Source organism: Elgaria multicarinata, chromosome 6, assembly GCF_023053635.1.
Source record: "Elgaria multicarinata webbii isolate HBS135686 ecotype San Diego chromosome 6, rElgMul1.1.pri, whole genome shotgun sequence".
In the NCBI taxonomy this organism is placed as follows: Eukaryota; Metazoa; Chordata; class Lepidosauria; order Squamata; family Anguidae; genus Elgaria; species Elgaria multicarinata.
The window spans coordinates 94,051,077-94,074,678 of record NC_086176.1 but is presented as its reverse complement, the minus strand read 5'-3'; the positions used below and the strand labels follow the sequence as shown (position 1 = coordinate 94,074,678).

At 41.5% G+C, this 23,602-nt stretch overlaps 1 protein-coding gene across 1 annotated transcript in view; it reads left to right on the top strand.

The window, feature by feature from the left end:
- Nucleotides 1–9,219: 9,219 nt before the first annotated feature.
- ITGA2 (integrin subunit alpha 2) overlaps nt 9,220–23,602 on the top strand; it is a 74,566-nt gene continuing 60,183 nt past the window's right edge. Inside the window, exon 1 of the mRNA XM_063128084.1 lies at nt 9,220–9,287. Within this exon, the coding sequence (XP_062984154.1) occupies nt 9,221–9,287 (67 nt within the window). The 5' untranslated portion in view covers nt 9,220. The remainder of the gene's footprint in view (nt 9,288–23,602) is intronic.

Below are 23,602 nucleotides of genomic sequence, written 5' to 3'. Positions count from 1 at the left end.
ACTTCCATGTAGTCCAGCACTCTTTTCACACAGTGGCCAACCAGCTGTCGGCCAGGGACCAACAAAGCAGGACATAGTGCAACAGCGCCCTGCCACCCATGTTCCCCAGCAACTGGTGCACACAGGCTTACTGCCTCGGATACTGGAGGTAGCACATAGCCATCAGGCCTAGTAGCCATTGATAGCCTTGTCTATCGGAATGCCCGTGATGACAGATGGGCAGTGGGAAAGTTTAATTAATTGAATGATTGAACTTCCTTCAGCCAGCCAAAACTAGGCTGACAGGTATTACCCAGAGGACCTTTTCCTCTGCTGCTCCCAGACTGTGGAATGGCCTGCCAGAGGAGATTCATCAACTTAACAGTTTTTTAGCATTTAAGAAAGCTACAGTATAAAGACTGATCTCTTCTGCCAGGCCTATCCAGTGGAATTTTAGGATGCTTTTAGTATGTTTTAGTATGTTTTTAGGAGGTTTTAATAATGTATACTGCGTTTTGATTAATATTTTATGTATTTTATATTTGCTGTTGTTCCCCGCCTCAATCAGAATGGAGAGGTGGGTTAGAAATATATTATTATTATTATTATTATTATTATTATTATTATTATTATTCCTATCCTGCCTTTCTGCCAAAAAAAATGGTGCTCAAGACAGCTAACAATAAAATACATATTATAGCTAACAATAAAACCTTAATTGAAGCATAGTATAAAAACAAATAACTAAAATCACCCACACAAATACACAATACCCCAGGAGGGATCCACTAACAGCCCCGTGGAGTTGCTGCTCTTCTTCACCATTTTAACCTGCCTCTTGCTCTGTCCCAGACAACAGAGGTGCTGTGAAGTAGATGCCACTGCCTAATTGCTCATTGGCCACATCAAAGCCATCATGAGAAAGAGGGTGAGGAGAAATAACAGATGATGGCACTGGCTGTGAGAAAGTAGATTCACTGAGGGAGGAGACCACAGATGGTGCCTTGGCCAAGGACACCCAAAAGCCAAAAATCCAGCATTGGAGAGCCACATCCTTCCATGTTTGCATTCTCTTCCTTGGCCACACTGGACTATGGGAAACAAATTAGTGTTGTGCTGAAAATTTCTCCTACGAAAATTTTGACCATTCTTATTCAATTTGATAGGAAAGAAATTGCTTTTGAAAAGAAATTCAAAGGACAAGACATTTTGGAGAAATTCTCATGGGTTTGGTTCAGGGTTGTTGTGCTTACCTTACTTATGAGATGGCTGAGGAGTATGTGAGTGAGTGTCCTGTCTTGCCTCCTTGGCTTCATGCACTTCCTGCCCAGGGGAAAGACATGTATTTATTCCTCCTATAAGCATTTTCAGATCAGGAAATGCAGGGAGACTAGAGCAATAGTGAGATGTGTAATAGAAAGAAAAATATGGACGGTACCCTCAGCCATCTCACAATGGTTACGTAAGGTCAAAAACACCACCAAGACACATTCAAAGTAAATTATAAACTGCCCTGAAAATGAGGCAAAAAATGGCAGCCCCTTTCGTGGAGAAAGAAATCTTCCAGGAAATTCCTGAGATTTTTCTTTTTCTTACGCCCTAGAAATAAAAGGATTCAGAATTTTCTCCACATTTTCTTAACCATTATTTTTTGTGGTGGCTGCATTCCTTCCTCTCAATGCCTTGGAGTGAGGTTAGCTATAGGGGGCATTATGGAGGATGCAAAATGGGGGCCAGGATCCCAATACAGTTGATGCAAAAACAACGACACCAAAGTCCTTAGGAAAAAAGAAACTGTTCTACAAGCCTTGCCAATGGTGATGCCTCCTTCTGAGAAATTGTTGGAGAATTTCTCCTCCCCATGGAGAACTTCGGTGAAATTGTCTGCCCAATTTCTCTATGCACAAATTTTGAGACACCACTTGTGCACAGCTCTAAAACAAACAAATTATGCAACCCAGGATCTAGTTTGTAATACTTGGAATGGCAAAATTGTACAAATCTCCAGCTCAAATGAAATTGAATTGAAGTTAATTCTCTTAGGATATTTGCATTTCTAAGGAAGTTTAATTTAAAACAGTCTGATATTGGGGAAGGTTTTTATCAAGGATTCCTCTGCATTACCAAGATAACTGTGTCTTATTCCTTATTCCTCCTTCCTTATTGGAGCAAATGCTAGAAGACTCAAACAAATTCTACATTTGTGTGGTGTGATCAGGGCTAGCTCCCGGTTTTTCAGGGCACTTTGGCAAGACATCTTCTTATCAAGGGGCCCCTGCTGAGATGTGAGTCCTCAGCAGGTGACCACCCATGCCCATCCTTGATGCCAGCCCTAGGTGTGATCAAAAATAGAGAGAACACATAAGGTACGTAATAACATCCTTAGTCTGCTTTGAACTTTGCACCCATGTGATAAGTAAAGAACACTCCCTAACAAACACGTGAAACTGTTCAGTATAATTAACTGACATGATTAATATTTCTCCAAGGAGAATGATTTTCTATGGAAAGTAGTTGCTAGTTTTCCTCCCACAGCAACAGGGTGTGGAAAAAATGACTGCAGTGTGTCTGTGAGAAAAAGAAGGCACAATAAGTGATTTTCATGTCCTTAGGCTACTGTTACACTGAGAATGATGTCACTGGGTCTAGGAAGGGAGGTAACTATGATGAAATACACATATTTGTGTCCTTTGTATTTGGGAGTGTTTGCTCCTTTTCCAACTTTGTGAATAGGCATCTTGTGTTGCACTTTTAACCTGAAACCCATATGTGAGGAATTGGATGCTTCTTTTACCATTTGCCATATTAGGAATTTCAAAAAGCAATTTAAAGAGGTGACATTCTTTTATTTACTACACCTGCCTTTCCTGCAAGGAGCTCAAGGTGGTACAGAATACAGATGGTTCTTCTCTCTCCATTTTATCTTCATAAAAACCCTGCAAAGTAGGTTAAGCTGAGAGATAGTGACTGGCCCGGGGACACCCAGTGAGCTTTGTGGATGAGTGGAAAATTGAACCCAGGTTTCCCCAGTCCTATTCCACATGCAAACCATTACACCACAATCACCTGGTTTGCACCATCATAGGGTAGTTAACAAACCATGGAGGCTTGTTAACCACCCTGTGCATGCCAGTTACGTGCAGGCTGGCATAATAACCGTCGCCAGCCTTGGCTTCTCATGCCACCACACCTGGTGAAGTTGGCTTGCTGGGGTGGTTAACAAACCACCCAGAACCCATGGCCTGTTGGGTAATTTTTTAACATACTAACAAGTCAACTTCGCTGGGTTTGGCCCACACAAGGAGTCATGGGGGCTTGAATTGGCAATGTGGCACCTGTGGGCACCGCTGTGGTGATCAAACAAACCAGGTCACCATCTCTCCCTGTTTTATGATTTGTTGCCACGTCTTTGTTTTTTCTTCACCATACATCTATACAAACCCAGCTCCATTATTGTATATAACTGTGTTTCCAGATGTATGGTTCTTAGTGCTACCAATCCAGTAGCATTATGCAGCTGTTCTATCTTTTCTTCTTTAATGGATTTCTTGCAGAAAGAAAAAAGAAAAAAGAAGTGGGAAAAGCCAATGGGAAAACATAGGAGGGGTCGAAGTAGAAGACATCGTCATCCATTCCCCCCACCCCTCTCAAAAATTCTCTGATTCAGGCAGGGCAATTGAATGATAAAAGCCTTGTGGGGAAACACCCCATGAGAGCATTTGGAAATGATCAGATGCCCATAGGGAGATTGTTTACATGTCTGTGTTTATATTACTAATGACAAGTTGAATGACTGCTTTCTACCAAGGGTTAACATGTAACTAGTTGGAAATGACTGTGCAAAGCTAGACATTGCAGTTGTGTGTAACTGCAGGAAACAGAAAACAGTGTATGTCATAGATGGTAGTCATAAATGAGTGAGTTATTAAAAGGCAAGTCTGTACTCATCATTACCAGCGGAGCTGAAATATTTACCTTACAATGGTTTCTGGAATCACTCCTATTTTGGGAGGAGGAAACCCCTGTTTCTATTATTTGAAGTTAGGTTTCCAATTCAATAATCTTTAGATAGATAGACAGATTGATAGATAGATAGATAGATAGATAGATAGATAGATAGATAGATAGATAATTAAACTTGTAGTATCAAACAGTAGGCTGAGTGGAAGCATGAGAATTTTGTTTGTTAGAACACAAGATGCTTTCTAGCCAGGAAAGGTTGTGAACTGTCTATGATGACTGGGAACAGGAACATAGTGACTACTTCCTTCTAGGTCAGTCAGTGACAAGCTTATAATAAAGGCTAGGCCAATTCATTGTCTGTGAAAATTTCAGAGGCTAAAAGAGAAATTTAGGTGTGCAAAATAGCCACATGTATCCTTTTTCATATCCACAGTGTTACTTTTTTATTATTATTATTATTACATTTTATACCGCCCAATAGCCGAAGCTCTCTGGGCGGTTCACAAAAATTAAAACCACAGTAAAACACCCAACAGGTTAAAACACAATTATGAAATACAATATAAAAAGCGCAACCAGGATAAAACCACACAGCAAAGTTGATATAAGATTAAAATACAGAGTTAAAACAGTAAAATTTAAATTTAAGTTAAAATTAAGTGTTAAAATACTGAGTGAATAAAAAGGTCTTCAGCTGGCGACGAAAGCAGTACAGTGTAGGCGCCAGGCGGACCTCTCTGGGGAGCTCGTTCCACAACCGGGGTGACACAGCGGAGAAAGCCCTCCTCCTAGTAGCCACCTGCCTCACTTCCTTTGGCAGGGGCTCACGGAGAAGGGCCCCTGTAGATGATCTTAAGGTCCGGGTAGGTACATATGGGAGGAGGCGTTCCTTCAGATAACCTGGCCCCAAACCGTTTAGGGCTTTAAATGTCAATACCAGCACTTTGAATTGGGCCCGGACCTGGACTGGCAGCCAATGAAGTTGTAAAAGGACTGGCGTAATGTGATCTCACTGGCCAGTCCCTGTTAATAACCTTGCTGCCCTGTTTTGCACCAGTTGAAGTTTCCGGACCGTTTTCAAAGGCAGCCCCACGTATAACGCATTGCAGTAATCCAAACGAGAGGTTATCAGAACATGGATAACTGTAGCTAAGCTATCTCTGTCCAGATAAGGGCGCAGCTGGTATATCAGCCTGAGCTGATAAAAGGTGCTCTTTGCCACTGAGTTCACCTGTGCCTCAAGTGACAGTTCTGGATCCAAGAGCACCCCCAAACTACGGACCCGATCCTTTAGGGGGAGTGCAACCCCGTCCAGGACAGGGCAAACATCACCTCGCCGGACAGAAGAACTACCCGCTAACAGTACCTCCGTCTTGTCTGGATTGAGTTTCAGTTTACTTCAGTTTGGTAGTCCTCTGGCCCCAATTTCCCTTCTCCGTCATATGGTGCTAGCCAACTAGGGTTCATGTAGTGAGTGAGATAGCATCATGGTGCTATGTAGCAAATCGGATTTGGCCATGTAGCATCATCACTGATAACAAAAAGAAGCATCACAGAGGGGAGGGAATACACCCCCACATTTTCCAGGATACTGAGCAACTCTTCCTGTCTTTTCAGTATGTTCTGCACCAGTTTCATTACGTCCTTTACAGAGCTGCATGTGGAAGCATTGCCTGGTTGCTTCTGCAATGCACGGGCCAGGGAGAAACCTCACCTGTTCACCTCAAAATGCAAATACATGGAAAACCTTAAATGCAAAATACTTAGAAATCCTTAAAGGGCATTTAAAGTATTTGTTGTTTTTATTTATCATATTTATATCTCTACCTATCAACATCTGTTCTCTGGGTAGCTTACAGAACTGGGGATTAAATAAAAAACAATGCAATATTTTAAATATAACACTCAGAATAAAATGTAGCCTTCGAATCTTTCCTTTCTTAAGCAGTTAAAAGTAAGATCACCCAAAAAGCTTACATAGATACACACACGACACATAGTGCAAATTGTTTAAAAGGGTTAAGTGAACAAAAAAAGTACTGTGAAAGATGATTAAAAAGGGTATCAGGTAAGCCTTTCTAGAAAGGTTATGGCATAAGTCAGGATGCCATCACTGAGAAAGCCCTTTCCATAGTAGGTACCCTTCTCACTTCACTTGACAGGGGTATATGGAGCAGTTCCTCTGAAGAGGATCTCAAGGTCCAGTGAGGTATATATGGAAGAAGGCAATCTTTAAAGTAAGTTGGTCCCAGGCTGTAAAGGGCTTTACAAGCCAAATTCAAAATGGTAGTCCTCCTCTCCCCACTGTGAAATGGATGTCAATTCTGTTCAGCTGCATCTTCAGGCAACTGATGTATTCATGGACGATAGGGATGACCAGTGTGAGTCCTACTGGCAGCTTTGCATAGCACATTCTGCACTGTCCTTGAAGGAGTGTCGCAGGGACTTGCATTCTGCTTGTGCACAATCTTTAAGGGCTCGAGCCCTTAGTTAAGATGCAAGGCAGAAAATCCCACAAACACTTCTCCCTTTCCCTGGAAGTAAAAATACAGTAATGATATGTTCAGTGACAAATCATTTGTAACTTATTTCACTATGCCTTTATTTGGTTAGTTATTTGGGATGCCTTTTGTGACATCCAAAAGAGGCTGCCTGAGGGAGACAGCACACTCTTCCCTAGTGGTAGAGCCAACCAAGAGAAAATAGCACTAGTGTGCCTCGCAAGAATGTACAGATGTATTTTCACAGTAACTTGGGAAAGAGTGTTGCTTGTAGGAATGGTTTGTAGGAATGTGCTTGTAGAAAGGTTTATAGCGCTGCTTTGAGAAAGTGGTGCTTGTTTGTTCTAAAGTACTAGCCAAAGTGATTTATTGCAGCTGACACCTAAAAAATACATGGAGAGGTTAAGAACATAAGAGGAGCCATGCTGGATCAGACCAAGGGTTCATCTAATCGAGCACTCTGTTCACACAGTGGCCAACCAGCTGTTGACTAGGAACCCACAAGCAGGACACCAGTGAAACAGCACCCTCCCGCCCATGTTCCCCAGCGACTGGTGTACATAGGCTTACTGCCTTTGATACTGGAGGTAGCATATAGCCTTTAGTACTAGTAGCCATGATAGCCTTCTCCTCCAGTGATCCAAATTGGTGGCCATCACTATAGGTTGCTAATATCATGTTGATCCGAGTGGCAGACTGAGATTAGCGGCATGACCACTGCATTTTACAGTAGTAAAGGAGAACAATACTCTTATGCCTGGCGCCTACACTGTACTCCTTTCGTCGCCAGCTGAAGACCTTTTTATTCACTCAGTATTTTAACACTTAATTTTAACTTAAATTTAAATTATACTGTTTTAACTCTGTATTTTAACCTTATATCAATTTTGCTGCGTGGTTTTATCCTGGTTGTGGTTTTTATATTGTATTTTGTATTTGTATTTTTAACTTGTTGGTTGTTTTATGATGGTTTTAATTTTTGTGAACCGCCCAGAGAGCTTCGGCTATTGGGCGGTATAGAAGTGTAATAAATAAATAAATAAATAAATTATGTAGACGAGATCATCTTTGCAGGTGGAACTTGTCATATTGAAGCAAGGGAGCTACACCTGCCAAAATGTGTTCTTCTACACATTTATTGAATATAAAATATAGCATTTATATAAGACTGTAGAATGTCCCAGGTGCTTCATGTAAATTATCAGAGTAATCCACACAGCATCTTTGGAAGGCAAGCCAGTCTAACTGTATTCCTATTGCAGAGCAAAAGGCTGAGGATGAGAAAGTATGGCCCAGAGAAAGGCCACCCAGTGACTTCATAGTTAAGGCAAAGTTTGAACCTGGGACTTCCTAACTCACAGGTCTTACCCTTAAACAGGTCTCAGGCAAAGGTTGACACAGCTCCTACACAACTGTTTAACAGAGCAGTCCCAAGTTATTATTTTCTGTCTGAGGTAAAAGAGAAGATGCACCCCACCCCACCCCATGTACTGCAGGATTGGCAGTTAAATCTTATTTCAACACTCGCAGTAGGATAGCATCCCCCACCACTCCTAAGGCAGTGTGCTAGTTCCCAGGATGGGGTGGGGGGCAGGACAGAAGGACAACTGCCAGGTTCCACTACTGACCTCTAAGCAGCCATCTGGAGTGGTCACCTCATACTTCTTTACTTCTTAATGGTAGGACTGGCCTTGTTGCTGCTGATTATTTATTTTCAAAGATTTAGTCTCTCATTTCTAAGAACACCTCTGCCGACATGTGCCTCCTGAGACACTAGGATCAATATCAGAGGCTTTCCTCTGAGGAAGGCTTAGAATGTGAAAAAAAGAGTTTGTGCCTTGTCAGTGGTGGCCCGATTATGGAGTTCTCTCCCCACTGAGGTCCACCTAGCGTCAATACTGTCATCTTTTTGGCACCAGTTTAAGACTGTCCTCTACTCCCAAGCATTTGATGGGGGCATTTATTTCCACTTTTTCTATCAGGTCCTGTATCTTGTTGTAAATCCATCTTAGCTGCTCAAATTATTGTACATTTTGTATGTGTGTGTATATATTCTGATGTGCATTTTTGTGAACCGCCCAGCGAGCTTCAACTATTGAAATAAAATTAATAATAATTTACACTTCCGATAACCAATACTACCTAAAACGCCAGAACAATCAAATCTAAAGCACAACGCCGTATCGCTTTAGCACAGCATACACTGCGGCGCATAATTGGCCCTTTACTGGGCATGTCTTTCGCACAGCTGCTTCCCACAGTTCTGGTTCGGTGTACCGTGAAAAGAAAAGAAAAACCACACAACTCATGCCTTGCTGGCTCGGCTCACGCCAAAACAGGTCCTCCGTTGCCCTCGCTTCTGGCCCAGGCCCCAACGCGGCTGGAAGTTGTGGGCACGGAACCGTGGGCGGCGAGCAGCTTTATTGACGAGGCAGGTGAAGGAGGGCGAGTCCAGGCAAACAATATGGTGCGTTTGGGGCGGGACGTTTGACTTGAGAGAGACTTTTGTATCTGGGGCAGGGGGCAGAGTTCGTAGGCGGCGGCGGCGCTGGTCGGGAAAGAATAGCCGCAAGGGAGGGTTTTTCCTGGCTCTTCCCTTCCCCGGGAACTCTTTCAGGAGCGGGGCGGAGCTGCTGAGGCGAGCGCGCCTCGCTCATTAACGCCGCCTCGGCCAAAGCGACGCGCTCGTCCCGCGGCCGAGCTGCACCTTGCGCCGCCTCGCTCGCACCTTGTGCCGTCGCCAGGGCTCTCTCCCCCCCACCGCTCCTCTGGGAACTATGGGCGCGCGAGGACGAGGCGTGCCTTGCCCGGCTCTGCTGCTGCTGCTGCTGCTCCTCAGCCAAGGTAAGTCGGTGGCTTTACTTTCAGGCAGGTGGGGCCAGGGGACGTCGTCTTCTTCTTCTGCAGGGCGCGTTTTTCGGTCCACTTGCGGGGTGTGGAGAGATGCTTGGAGAGCAGCCGCAGGAGCGGCGGACGCGGCTCCGCTTCCAAAGCGGAGACCCCCAGCCCAGCCCAGCCCAGCCCCCCTCCTTTGAAAGCCTCCGTCGGAGAAAGCAGCATTTTGGGCTTCACTTTTCAAGTCGTTGTAGGCGATAAAATCCCCACCACCACCACCATTTCAAGGAACATTTGCGTACACTAACTTCTATGGAGAGATGCACATTTCGAAATTTGTGGAAAGTTTATGCTGCAATGTTGGGAGTATATATAGAGCTGCACATTGAGAAATAGAATTTTTATTCACCATAATAGGATTGTATTGAGATGACACGAGGTGGTATAGATCTGGCCCAGGCGACCTGTGTATTTTCCTGTTCCATCTGCAGCCCAGGTGCTGTTGATGGGCAACAATTCTTACAGTTCTTTCAATCATAATCCATCAGGGCAGCCTTTCAAATAGAGGATGGTCCTCTATTAAAGAGGACACCTGGCCACCCAGCACACGATCCAACCAAAGTTACAGTGCTTCCAGTTCCAGGTGAGGCTCTGATGGTGCCATCACCTTCCCTTCTTCATGAATGCTTATGGGGATCCAGACAATGACATTTTCTATTCGTGACCCTCCAGTGAGAAAAACATAGAACAGCCGCACAATGCGTTTTGATCACTAGCTCTAGGAACCTTTCTGCACATGACTGTTAATTGGCTGTTAATCTGACGTGACTACTTTTGCTTTTGTCGCAGTATTGAGATCTGAGCATTACGCAGAATGTTTCCTTTCCTGCTTTTCTGGTACATAGCCTCTAGGTGGCACTGTGGTATAGAGGAATAGTGCAAATACACAATTGAAAACATTTTCTTTCAATTTCACAACTAAATACTGCATTTCCCCTGCTCTAAAAAAAAACTCAGTCAAAGCGCTCATTAGACACAAACATGAAACTGGAGGGTCACAATGTTGTCTAAAGAACCCATAAAGAACAATGAGTAGGGAATTACAAGTGTATGATAAATACCTTGTGTAGAAAAGCCTTAAGAGCCTTCCAACTGGAAGCAGCCCTGAACACTTTAGGCTGCAATCCTAGACCCACTTACTTGAGAATAAACCCTATTTATTTATTATTTATTTGTTTATTTATTGCATTTATATACCGCCCCATAGCCGAAGCTCTCTGGGCAGTTTACAAAAGTTAAAAGCAGTAAACATTAAAAACAAATATACAAAGTTTAAAAACATATAAAGCATAAAAACAACAGTATTAACATTCATTGCTGTGGTGTCTGCCTTCTGTGAATACATTTATGTTGATAAAGGTTAGGCTTTTGAGAGAAGCTTTTTCCACACTCCATACACAGAAATGGTTTTTCACCTCTGTGAATTCTTTGATACAAAGTAAAGGTGAATGTACGGCTAAAGCTTTTCCCACACTCCACACATTTGTATGGTTTCTCCTGTGTGGGTTCTTTGATGTCTACTCAAGGTCCCACTACAGTTGAAGCTTTCCCCACACTCCACACATTTGTATGGTTTCTCCCGTGTGGGTTCTTTGATGTCTACTCAAGGTCACACTATGGCTGAAGCTTTCCCCACATTCCATACATTTATATGGCTTCTCTCCTGTGTGGGTTCTTTCATGTGCAAAGAGAGTTCCTCTGTGACAGAAGCTTTTTCCACACTCAAAACATTTATATAGCCTCTCTCTTGTTTGAATTCTTTGATGGGCATTAAGGGTGATAATATTAAGCTCATTAATATTGAGCTTAACCAGACTTATTTCTGAGAAGTAAACCGCCCAGAGAGCTTCGGCTATGGTGCGGTATATAAATGTAATAATAAATAAATAAATAAAATGTCTGTAGGAATATGCTGTAATTCTCTTCTATTGAAACCAGCAAGACATAAGATTACTTTAACTTTTGTTAGAGTTGTCTCTCTCATTTGAAGAGTGTTTATTGACCTATTGTCAATAATTGAGAGCAAACTCAATGATACAGATGAAAATGAGTGATCTATAAACATAGCCAGTATAGTATAGTGCAGTTTTCCCCAACCTGTTGCTCTCCAGATGTGCTGCCATCCAGCCATGTGGATGCTAGGAGTTGTTGTTTACAACATCTGGAGGGCACCAGGTTGGGGAAAGCTGGTAAAGTGGACTAAGGGTGCAATAAAAAACCCTCAAACTTGGAAGCTCCTGATCATGCAGGGCAGGAGGAGCAGCAGAGGTGATCTTCGCTGTCCCAGCCTTTTCCCTGAATTTTTTCCTAGACAGGTGGGAGGGGCAGGGCAGGAGGCTGAAAGAGGCTAAGGATAGCTCATATCTTGGCCTCTCCAGTCTCCTCCCCAATCCACTCACAAAAGCACCCCCTTTCTCTCGCTCTCTGAGGTTGCTTTCACAACCTTCTATTAAGGCTAGCCAGCACAATTCTTTCCATGTCAGCTGTGAAGTGAGTGGGGCCAGATCTCTAAATCCCCCTTCGGAGGTTGGAGCACTGTGTGTGACCACGGAGAGGGGAATACAAACTATCCTACGGCCCATCAAACAATGTCTTGGGGGCATAGGATTGCTCCTAATGGTGCTTTTTCCTGCAATCACCATGCCTCATTCATGGAAATTTTGGGTGAGTGGGTGTGTCCAGATGACATTTTCTTCTATTTCTAACCCTTCTGTGTTTTCACAATATTTCTTGATCTCTTTCTTTACACACACACACACAATGGAATAACTGCACAATGTCTTTTGCTTGGTTGGGAAGCACTGGACTGAGGAGATACACAGTCAAATCACCATTCAGTCATGAAGTTCACTGGGTGATTTTGTGCCAGTCACTCTGAGTTTAACTACCTTGCAGGGTTGTTCTGAGAATAAAATGGTGGTGGTGGTGGTGGGATTATGTATGATGCCTTTAGCTTCTACAACGTAAGGCAGCATAATACCATAGTACCAATATATCTGCCTTGAGAGGGTTCTATCCTTAAAAGCAATCTAATTTTTTTAAAAAAAACAATTAAAATAAATATCTTCTCTTTTTCTTAGCATTCTTCAAATAACTACACCTAGATTTTCTGTAGCATATCTTACTCTACCTCAGTAATATTTACACCAGCCTTGTAAGGTAGGCCAATATTATTAACCTCAAATTGCAGATTTACGTTATGATTCTAAGCTTGTTAACTCAGATTTATCCTCCACCCCCACCCCGAGTTCAATGAATGGCAACCGGGGACTTCAGGGCACACAGCTCATGCACTTAACCACTACACTAAACCACTTCTTATTTCCAAAGATGAGTCATGGCAATGTTTCATCTTCGTGTTTCATAAATTGTGTTTTTGACAGTTAATAATAATTAGTTCCTTTTCTGTGCCAAAATATATAAAATAGTAAAGATAGGAATGCCTTTGAACTCCTGCCTTTTCCTCACCAGGGCCTAATCTACACCAAGCAGGATATTGTACCATGAAAGCGGTATATGGTATGTGTCAATCGGCCCAAGCAGTTGCCAGTGCACTTCAATACCTCTATAAAGCAGCAGTGTGGCTCCTGCCATTTCTATACCGCTTTCATAATGTAATATCCTGCTTGGTACAGATTATACTGGCTGCAAGATTTTGGAGGTTTCTAGGGCCTAATCTACACCAAGCAGGATATTGCACTATGAGAGTGATATGAAAGCAGTATATAAAAGGCAGGAGCCACACTACTGCTTTATAGCAGTATTGAAGTGCACTGACAACTGTTGGTTGTCAGTGCCATAGACCGCTTTCATACCACTTTCATAGTGCAATATCCTGCTTGCTGTAGATTAAGCCTAGATGCGAGACCATTAGTGGACCATTTTTACCAGCAAGAGGCAGAGGTACAGAAGTCAGTTACACAAAGTGCATTCTTAGGGATTGAGAAACTTACTTAGACGTGAGAAGGGAGAGTGAGAACAAGCAGGCTAACTGCCCCCCCTCCCTTGGCCCAATCTCCTTTCTCTTACCTTCCTCATGTTCAGGGAAAACTTCTGAAGCAGGGGGCTTTTGCTATTCTTGAAGACTCTTTGCATAATGGCTTGCCAGTTGCATGGAAAGCCTTCACAGATAGAAGATGCTCTCTACCTCCACCTGAACACAAGGAGGGTAATGAGAATGGTGATGGAGGGAACGTAGCTACCAAGCTCATTCTTGCTCACCTTCCTTTCATAGAAGTAGGTTTCTGAACACCTGAATATGAATATTACTCACACTGATACTGTGTATCAGTGCCCCGTCAGTTAGATGACGCAGGCACAGGTTCATAGCCACCACAGGGCTTACCTGCGATATGAACATGTCAGGGATTTACCCTGACTTTTTCAAAGGAAGCGACGTCAATGCGGCACTTCTGCCATATAATGTCATTCCATGGTCAATCCAGGGCCAACCTGGGGATGGAGTCTGGTGGAAGGTGACCAGCGATTGATTGCCTTCCACCAGGAAGATGGGGGGGGGCAGCTCCGGGACCCGGATGGCTGGCCAGAAACCCCACGCTCCCTCCTCGTGCAGGGTTGAGGAAGGAGGTGGCATCAACGCCCCTGGTTTCAAAAGCTGGTGAGGAGAGAACCTTGATTAACCCCAGCCATGATTAAAATCACTGCTGACATAATGCAGAAATGCAATTCAGCCATGATTAACATCATTGCTCAGCCATGATTAACTTCACTGCTGATATAATGTAGAACTGCAATTGACTCTGGGGACAAGAATTCACATTCCAAAAGGATGGTGTGAATGGGGGAACACAAAGTCCCGTGGGTTGCTCCCAATTGCTCAAGCATGGAAAGGTTCTTTCTGGTTTCAATTTTGCCATGAACCCATTGGGATCCTTAAGCAGAACACTTCATTTTTGTTGTTGTTGACTTCAGTTCCTGGATCTGCAACATAGGGAGGCTTGTGCAGACATAGTAACCCAATTCTAAGTTTAAAAATGAGCAAGTTTGTCCACTTTACCATTACAGTATATGAATGCCTTTAATGCTATTAAACTTCATGCTTCCCATTAATCCAGGATGAATGTGAACTGTGGAAACATGAACTCCGTTGTATTTTTGGATGACTTAATAGGTCTTACATGTATTTTTCTGGGAACAGCAGCAATGACATTAATTTGTCATAACATTCCCCCATCCCCAACACTTCCAGATTGTAAAAATCAGGGTATTGTTTCATCTGAGCTTACTGTGGAGTTGGGTGCCATGCAAAAACATTTACCTGTGAGAAGTTCCAACTTGTTCTTTCAGTAATTATGGGAAACATTGTGGAATGTAGCAGCGCTAGAGGGAATGAAATCAGATACAAAGCCATTAACCTTTTGGAAGAATTGTGGCATGCAAACAGCCTTGTAATACTTTATTTATTTTTTAAAAGGATGAAGCCTCAGACCATGAAACATTCTATCTGCATTTTTGTCTAATCTGTCCTTTATTGTCTTGGTGAAAGTGATTGGGGCTTAAACAAAAGCGCCAGTTCAGGCTGTTAATGCATTCAGACTAGAGTGGCAGTGTGTCCCAATATCATCAAAACAGAGTAGATGGAATTTAGTTATTTGAGGAAGATTGCCCTGATAGTGACAATTGTAGGAGAAAAAGAATACTGGTTCATATGTGTCTGTACAAAGTTTATAGAGCAAGCTGCAGTGATTTCCATTTGAGGTTTATCATGTAGGGCACAATCCTATGCATGTTTAGACAGAAAAAAGTCCTACAATGCATATGCCCCCGTCACAGTTGCCCTAGTTGCAAAAACTGCTTCTGCACCTACTGAACTACTAAAACAATGCCAGTATAAAGAAGCTCAAAATTTCATTACTTTACATGATTTAACAGTAAATTGAGTTTCACACCACTGAGCTTGTGCAACGTGTTTAGGTTAAGCAAGGACAACATAAAAGCTTTGTAACTGAAGAAGGTCATGACCCACCTGGTACAAATACATAAGCATGGGCAAGTTTTAACTGCACAAGCTTTCAAGAGAGCACTTCCAGGTTTTGTAGACTTAAACCCCCCTGAAATGGCATCAAGTCTTAAGACCTATGAACTAAACATCATTAGCTAGGAATGCGTAATGGGAATCTTCCAGTGTTCAGTCCCTTTTGGAAACTCAGGTGTAAAATTAGCCATTGTATCCATTTTGGAGGGGGGGAAATGGGTGGGCAGGGAGGACATCATAATTTTGGTTAGACAGTAGGCAATTACCTTATCATAAATCAGATATACTTTCAGCAAGATGAAAACACCATATCAAAGAATGGGCAAGATCCAGGACCTGGATGTGGTAGATGAGGCTGTACCACTGGTGAAAGTGATTATGTAATTGTGCTGGTTGAGGAGCCTTAACAACAACAATTCACAACTCTGGAACTATAGGACATGGCTACATTGCCCTTGGTATCAACCAAAGAATGCAATTGTCCCTTTCTTCTCTCACATTCATGACCGAGTTCTTTGCCCAAGATCTAGCACCAGTCACCAAATGGAGGGACAGTCAGTAACCAGAAACAATTGGTGACCATTAGAAAAGCAAATATAGTCTAGTGCAGCCTTCCCCAGCCTGGTTTCCCCACAGATGTGTTGGACTTCAACTCTCAGTGTGCCCCATCCAGGGTGCAGGGAATTGTAGTCCAGCACATCTGGGGGAACCAGGTTGGGGAAGCTGATCTATTGTCCTCCTTCAGGTAAGGCCAAGGCATGGTAGTCCAAGATGTAGGCCAGCTGTGTGCTGGATACCTGAGACAGCACCTTCTCCCTTGCCAAACTGTCCAATCACTGAGGTCATCAAAAGACATGCTCCTAGTGGTTCCACATGGATCTATGGCCCAATTGGAGTCCACCTGAAGAAGAGTCTTAAGTGTGGTGGCTCCTTCTCTTTGGAACTCCCTGCAGGCACTACCACTGTGTTGTTTTCAGCACCTCCTGAAATCAGCTCTTTTCGAGGAAGCCTACCTTGGTTCCACAGTCATGATTTAATTGACACTGTTATATACATTTATTTATTTATTTATTTATTACATTTATATATCGCCCCATAGCCGGAGCTCTCTGGGCGGTTTACAAAAGTTAAAAACAATGAACATTAAAAACAAATATACAAAAATTTAAAAGCATTAAAACAGCAATAGAAGTATGTTTGCATTATTTTATCTATCAGTTTATCTTTTTATCATTCCACAGGGTGGATTGTGGCTTATTTTTCTCAAAGAAGCCACCTTGAGACCCCATGGTTTGTTGTTGGATTGTTCAGGGTGGTTAACAAGCTACCCTGCAGAAAATATCCTGGGTTCAAACAATACGCTAACCCACGGTTCAACAACAAACCACACACAACCACTGAGTATGAGTTAGCATGTTGGGCAAACCCAGTGGCTGGATTCACATGTCACAATAAGCCATGGTGGTTTGTGAGCCATGTTAATGTCAGTGTGGCATTCCATGACATCTGAACCCATTGTGAGCAATTCATTGTGGGTTGCTTTTTTCCAGCAAGCCATCCTGAGAACCGTGGGTTGTAATAGGCTTGTTGAGGATAAATTGTTCTCAAGGTGACTTGTCCATCATGTCAGAAGCCGGAACTGTAACTTGTTCTAAATGTCTATAGAGCTGCTTGACACAGCCAAAAAAACCTGTGCACAAGTTAGACCATATGCAGTCTTGCCTTGTCAATTTCCTTGTATGTTACCTACTCCACTTATGTGCTCCATTTGATACCTCACATATTGGACAGCTGAAATTGTGCTTTTGCACACCTGCAGTAGACTGAGGGAGGGGGAACAACAATAATAAAATATGGTCCCATTTGTGCAATTCTGAGAGACCAAAAAATATTATTTTTTAAAAAAGTGGCAAACAAAGTAAGTGCTCTGAAAAGGGGTAGGTTTTGGAATGGGGATGGATCTGGGATGAAGAGACAAGACGGGCTGTGCCTAAAGGACACTGGATAGGTGCAGAGAGCAGGCTGGAGGACTGAGGGGGAAACAAGCCATGCGGAGCTGCAATTCGCCCAAGTGTCTGTCTGGAGCCAACCCACTGTGGCTTATCCTTCAGGGTGGCTTAGCGTTATGTGCAAGCCCACCCTAAGTGAATATCATATTAGTCAGACCACAGGGCATACTTTACAAATGCCATCAAGCAATGTATAAAGGAGAATAAGTTTAGATATTTCACGTACTTAGCATATGGCAGCTGCTTTTAAACTTCTCAAATTATTCTTGTTGAATCATAATGTTAAAAATATACACATTTAAATAGGGCTGGATTAACAAAGTATTTCAAATAATTCATTTGAATGTAATTAATTTTGGGGATGTGGGTTTATATCTATTATATTTTTCAGAAGGCCAGAACAAGCCATCAGTGCTCTTAAAAGTCTTGAACATTCAGAGTTCACTGTTGTCATTTTCATTTACTCATTTCAAGGTTTCCTTTGTTAGGCTTTGTGCAGGCTTGTCCCCATTTCCATGGTTACCATGTTGAAATGCAGACAGGACTCAAGCTGCATTCCAATCAGAGTTGTTCATGAAGCTCCATACCAGTAGCATATGTTTTATTGTTTTAGGTCAGCGGTTCTGAAACATATTATTATTATTATTATTATTATTATTATTATTATTATTATAGATCATTGAAAATTACTGGTGGTTTTGCCAGGCCACTTCATAAACTTTATTTGTTTTGCAAATCAAAGCATTTACATAACTCATATTTTAATAGCTATAGTCTGGTTTTTAACTGGTAATTGTTTGGGGAAATATTAGTAGACTACACTAATGCTGTATTATGAAAATCACAAACTCGTAAGTCAGGGCCTTTTGTCTAGGCTGACTATATGAAAAGGAGGACAGGGCTCCTGTATCTTTAACAGTTGTATTGAAAAGGGAATTTCAGCAGGTGTCATTTGTATATATGCCCTGCCCTCTTTTAAATTAAATCTAGTCACTCTAGTATAGCTCCTGCAGCTTTAATTGTTGTGATGAAGAGGGAATTTCACCAAGTTCTCCATATATACAAATGACGCCTGCTGAAATTCCTTTTTCTATGCAGCTGTTAAAGATACAGGAGCCCTGTCCTCCTTTTCATATGGTCAGCCTACTTTTGTCAGCTTGTTCAATAATCCGGTCCTAGTCAACATGGCCTCTATCTCCAGAATTTGAAGGCGGGGGGGAATAAACCAAGTTCAGACTCAAGTAATTATATTCTCAACCCTTCTGTAATCTTTCTGTGGACTACTAATGGTTCACTGACCATGTTTCGCTGTGGGCTGCAGTTCCCAACAGATTTATTTATTATTGATTAAAACATTTGTATCCTGCCCTATATCACAAGGATCTCAGGGAGGCATACAGTTCACCCTCGAGGGAATGTAACCCTCTTGACAAAAAGAAAAGAAAAAAGGTTCCCTACTAAGATTGAAATTTTGATCACATCCTTACTTATCTAAGAATATAGCATTAATTTGAAAGACCAACAAGTTCAACATGAGGAGATTTACAAACAGGGCATAACTTTGTTTCTAAAAATATAAATATAACCATTCAAAAGTTTAGCCCATGTCCCAATACTCTTCCTGAATTACCAGTACATGATCTACAATCCACAGATGCCTTCTTTGTGATGTACATATATTCAGAATACCCTTGTAGTAACAAAGTCAATCATTGTGTGCATGTGAATCTGATATTTCCAGCACATTTGTAAAACAGTTATTTTTAGTAGTGAAGATTAATACACTGATACAGGTGCTTAATTTTAATTTCATTAGTAATGAAGTTTTATCTGCTTATTTGGGGTTTGTTTGTTTGTGTGTTTGTTTTTTAAAAAAACGTTAAACTTTAGTTTTGTTGCAGCCTCTCCACACCCAAGGGAAGAGTGAGATGTAAATCCAGATGAACAAATAGTACTTCACAATACTAGTGGCTGAAATGGAGTAAGGTTCTTTCTTGGTTGATTACTTTAGCTTCTTCACTGCTGCAAAATGCATAGATGTGGGAGCACACATATGAATAGCTGGTTTCCTGTGGTGGGTAAGGTCAGGGAAGGAAGCATTAAAGAAGAATCCTTGTCTTCATTTCTTTTAAGCCACAAGTGATTATCACATATCCACAGAACCCTTGAAGAGCTGCACCTTACAGTAGCCGTGGCCTTTAAATGTTCCTTTGGTCTTGCAGAGATGGTTTTCCTCCACTCTCTTTCTCTTTTTAGTTCATTCTCTTAATGAATCATTTTGAAATATGCTTTATTTATTCATTTACAAAAAAGCATTCTAGAGAAACATTGCATAGAAATGCAGTTGTACCAGTTTGGGTATGACAAAGCATGTTGCCTTGCCTTTCAGAAGGCCATTCTGCCAGCCACAACTTCAAGAAACATCACCATTTAAAGGAAAGAGATGACAGGAAGGAATAAGCTTAGGACACATGCTCCATAAAGAACTCTTTTAAAAATATATCTACAAGAAACACGTGTTTTGTTTGGTTGTATTGCTGATAACAAAACTAGCCACACCAAATGCCTTATCAGGCATTTCTGTTACCCTTTTCTTCTATATTTTGGCAAAGGCTTGGGTGTTGAGGACTTGATTAGAGGCAATCCAGTACTTAATATACCTTAAAAATAATTTAAGTGAATACTGTGCAGAGATGTAATTGTATTGGTTTGATGTGGCATGTTTCCTTCATGCCTTTCTGAAGGCCATGCTTCATAGAGTAGCGCAAGGGATTGGAACCCGCAGGGAACATCAGCAACTCATTCCCCATGTATGCATTGAAATTTTTTTACATGCAAATAAGGGCTTCTTTGGACCGGGCTGTTTGTATAAACTTGAATTGCATGCAGTTGCTGTTGTTGTTGTTGTTGTACAATTTACTATTTCTGATGAAAATTAGGCAATCATACATAAAGTCCATTAGTTAGCAATTTCCAGCAAAACAGTCCCTTTTCTTATTGTGATATTTATTTATTTATTTATTTATTTATTACATTTCTATACCGCCCAATAGCCGGAGCTCTCTGGGCAGTTCACAAAAATTAAAAACATTCAAAGTATAAAACAACAATATGAAACCATAATATAAAATACAATATAATATTCAGTTATGAATATTTATGCAGTTATGCAGCCATTCAGTTATGAAAGAAGTAAAAGAGCAAATGTTCTTATTTACTACACTGTGAATAGTTTAGCCACATCAAAAAAATTTAAATCTTATTACAAATGTACATATAATCCAAAAGACAATTAAGTCACAAGCCTTTGGTATAAACCAGTTGGTTTCTTAATTGTACATGTGCTTACTTGGACACAAATCCTTTTGTCATAGACCGGACGTGAGATCAAGCCAGAGTTGAAGCTCATGTGTCTGCCAAGTGGGAGTGCCAGGTTGTTGGTTTTTTTGGGGTGTGTGTGGGGTTAACAACAAAAAGTTCAGGGAGATGATATAATGAGGAGCCGAACCTTTCTCACCTTACCTGCCCATGCCCTGTTGCTACGCTTTTTCGCCAGCCTGGCTCTGATAGCAGAAGTGAAATGGGCAAGGTGGGAGAAGTACCTGTGAAAAGAGATGGGGGAGAAATGTGTTTAGCTTTCCATTTAATACTAACCAACCTTATGTGCCCTTTCTGAATGAATGCACAAACCAAAACACAGTTATCTGTTGTAAATTATCCTATGACTTTTGTGATGCAGTTCTCCAATCCGAAAAGAAACCGCAGACATTAGGGACAATTGTGTACAAAAATGCATACATTCAAGGAAAATTGCATCCAAAGAGGGGAAAGTGTTTGCAAAAAATGCATATATTCAGAAAAGTACATATGAATTTTCATGCATGTAAAAATGTGTACAAACTATCATGCAGAGTTGTTTTTAAATTGCAAATTGATGTGGAAAGGGGATGGAGCAAGCTTGTGCTTGAAAATAATGCGAAACAGACAGATTCGTCCATGCCGAATTGCGGAGAGAAAGATTCAACTCTCCTTGCCAATACTACTCTTTTATTATAAAAATGACACACACACTCCACTTTATACATGAAAGAGGCAGGTACACGTGCATCAGATGTTAGTGCACCATTAAGTCTTCCCTGATCCTTACTTGCATAAAAAGCGCAAGTAGGGTTGGGGCGCCATTTGTCTTAACTTCAAATGTTCTACTTTCAGACTGTGGTTATAGTTTCTAAAGAACACAAATGGGAAGCAGGTTTCAAAAGCATGCACTGAAAATCTGAAATATTGACAAATATTTGATTTTAATATATGCTTCAGGCCTAATGTCAAGTTTGCCAACTCTGGATTGCAAAGAAGCCAAGAACTCCCCTAAAGTTAATGATACCCTCTTTTCTGATGACTGACATACATTTTATTGCATCCATTTCGGCTTCAAAGGCACCTTAATCACAGGAGCTTGAAAACATAACCTTTCATTTAAGATAGCATGCACAATTGAAGACTCCAGGGGCATAGACCTGAATCTGGCATGGATCGTGTGATGTTTCCAGCTATTGAAGAGCTCATAGGGCCAAAGTGATACCCACCTAGACTTTCAAACCCAGTAATAAAGTAGTCACACTGTTTTGCAGTATTTACCCTCAATTACTAGGGTACATAAAACAGAAAAACACTGAAATTAAGAACCTGTTACTCTTCCCACTACAATGGAGTGCAGTGAATCATATTCCATAGCAGCTGGGAGGCTGTTTTGCTGCCCTCCAGCACCACCTTTATTTGGGTTCAAATGTGGGGTTTTGTGTTTTGGAGCTCAGACCAACCTCTGAATTGTACTTGAATGCTTAGGCAAGTTGCTTTTCTTTCAGTACTTCTGCAATCTTGGGTTTTCCTCAAGCCTGCTGGTATCCCGCTCTTAGATGGTGCTCTTTTGGCTACATAAGGATTCACATTAGGACAACGAGTTCACTATTAGTATTCTACCGTATATAGGGTGTCCTACCATATACTAATAGGACTATAACTGTTCACAGTAGTAGCAAGGAGTCGTAGCTGGAAAGCTGAAACAGTATTATGCCATTATTGAAATGTAGACACATGTACTCCTTTTCTATTCTATAAATATGAATTCTCCCTCCCCCACAAAAAGAGAGAAGCTTTATTCATTTATAGGCTAAAAATAGGTATGGAGCCAACTTAGCTCTTTTTTCCTTACTATTTTGAGGATAGATATTTCAATATGTTTTCCTACATGCTGCATTTTAGTCCAAAAGTGCAGACTAGGAAAAAAGCTCCTAGTCTGTCTTTCTAAACCATGTCCTGTTTGCCAATAAAGCATCACATTTTATATTCAACAAGTTTACAGTTATAAATGTGCACACTGAAACTGCTACAGTGTCTAAAAGGAGTTACATTTAGCTTGCAAACAAGCTAAATGCAATGATTGTAGCACTCTGTAGTGCTATGGAGTTTGCCGCTGAATTGGGGAAGCAAATCGAAGATTTTGGCTTTTTGCGGGAGGTGCCCTGTGGACTGTGGCCCATGTGGGTGATTGGGGTGGGTGGGTAAAAATGGCTCCCATACCTCCAGAAGTTGCCTACCCCTGTGCTAGAAGAATCCTCCCATGGGTTGCCCCATGCCTGTTTGTTGTTTACATCAGTAGCTGGCAGGATGGGTTTAACAGAGGACACAAATAAATACAATACAAAGGACATCAATATTTTATTATTTATTTTTATTTATTCATTTAAAACATTTCTTGTCCGCCTTTCAAGGCGGCTTACAACAATAAAATGCATAAAATATTAAAAGCAATAAAATATTAAAAGCAATAAAAATGGTCACAATAAAATAACAATTAAAACAATAAAACCAGCAGGAAGGAAACTGGTCCTATCAGTTCACAACTATATGGTGAGCCATACCCTCTGAAGCTTTGCTGACGTACTTGTAGCAGCAAACAAGAAAATGGCTTTTAGAATTAGCTGAAAGGATGCCATTTATTAGGCCAATTGGCAATAGTGGACAAGAATTTGAGCTCCAGAGTACAACCAGCCAAAGGCTAACATACAACTCACATATTCGGTCCAGATTGTCACACCCACCACAGCCTTAGCTTGCCTGGGAATAGCTAATACAGTTGTATACTTCAGGGAGCTCTTATCTGTAAACAGTCTGTGTCCTGATTAAAAAGTCCCCATTCCCCACAACAGATTTTAATGTTTCATCCTTAGAAACACTTAAGGCCCTCTTGTTTTCATTTT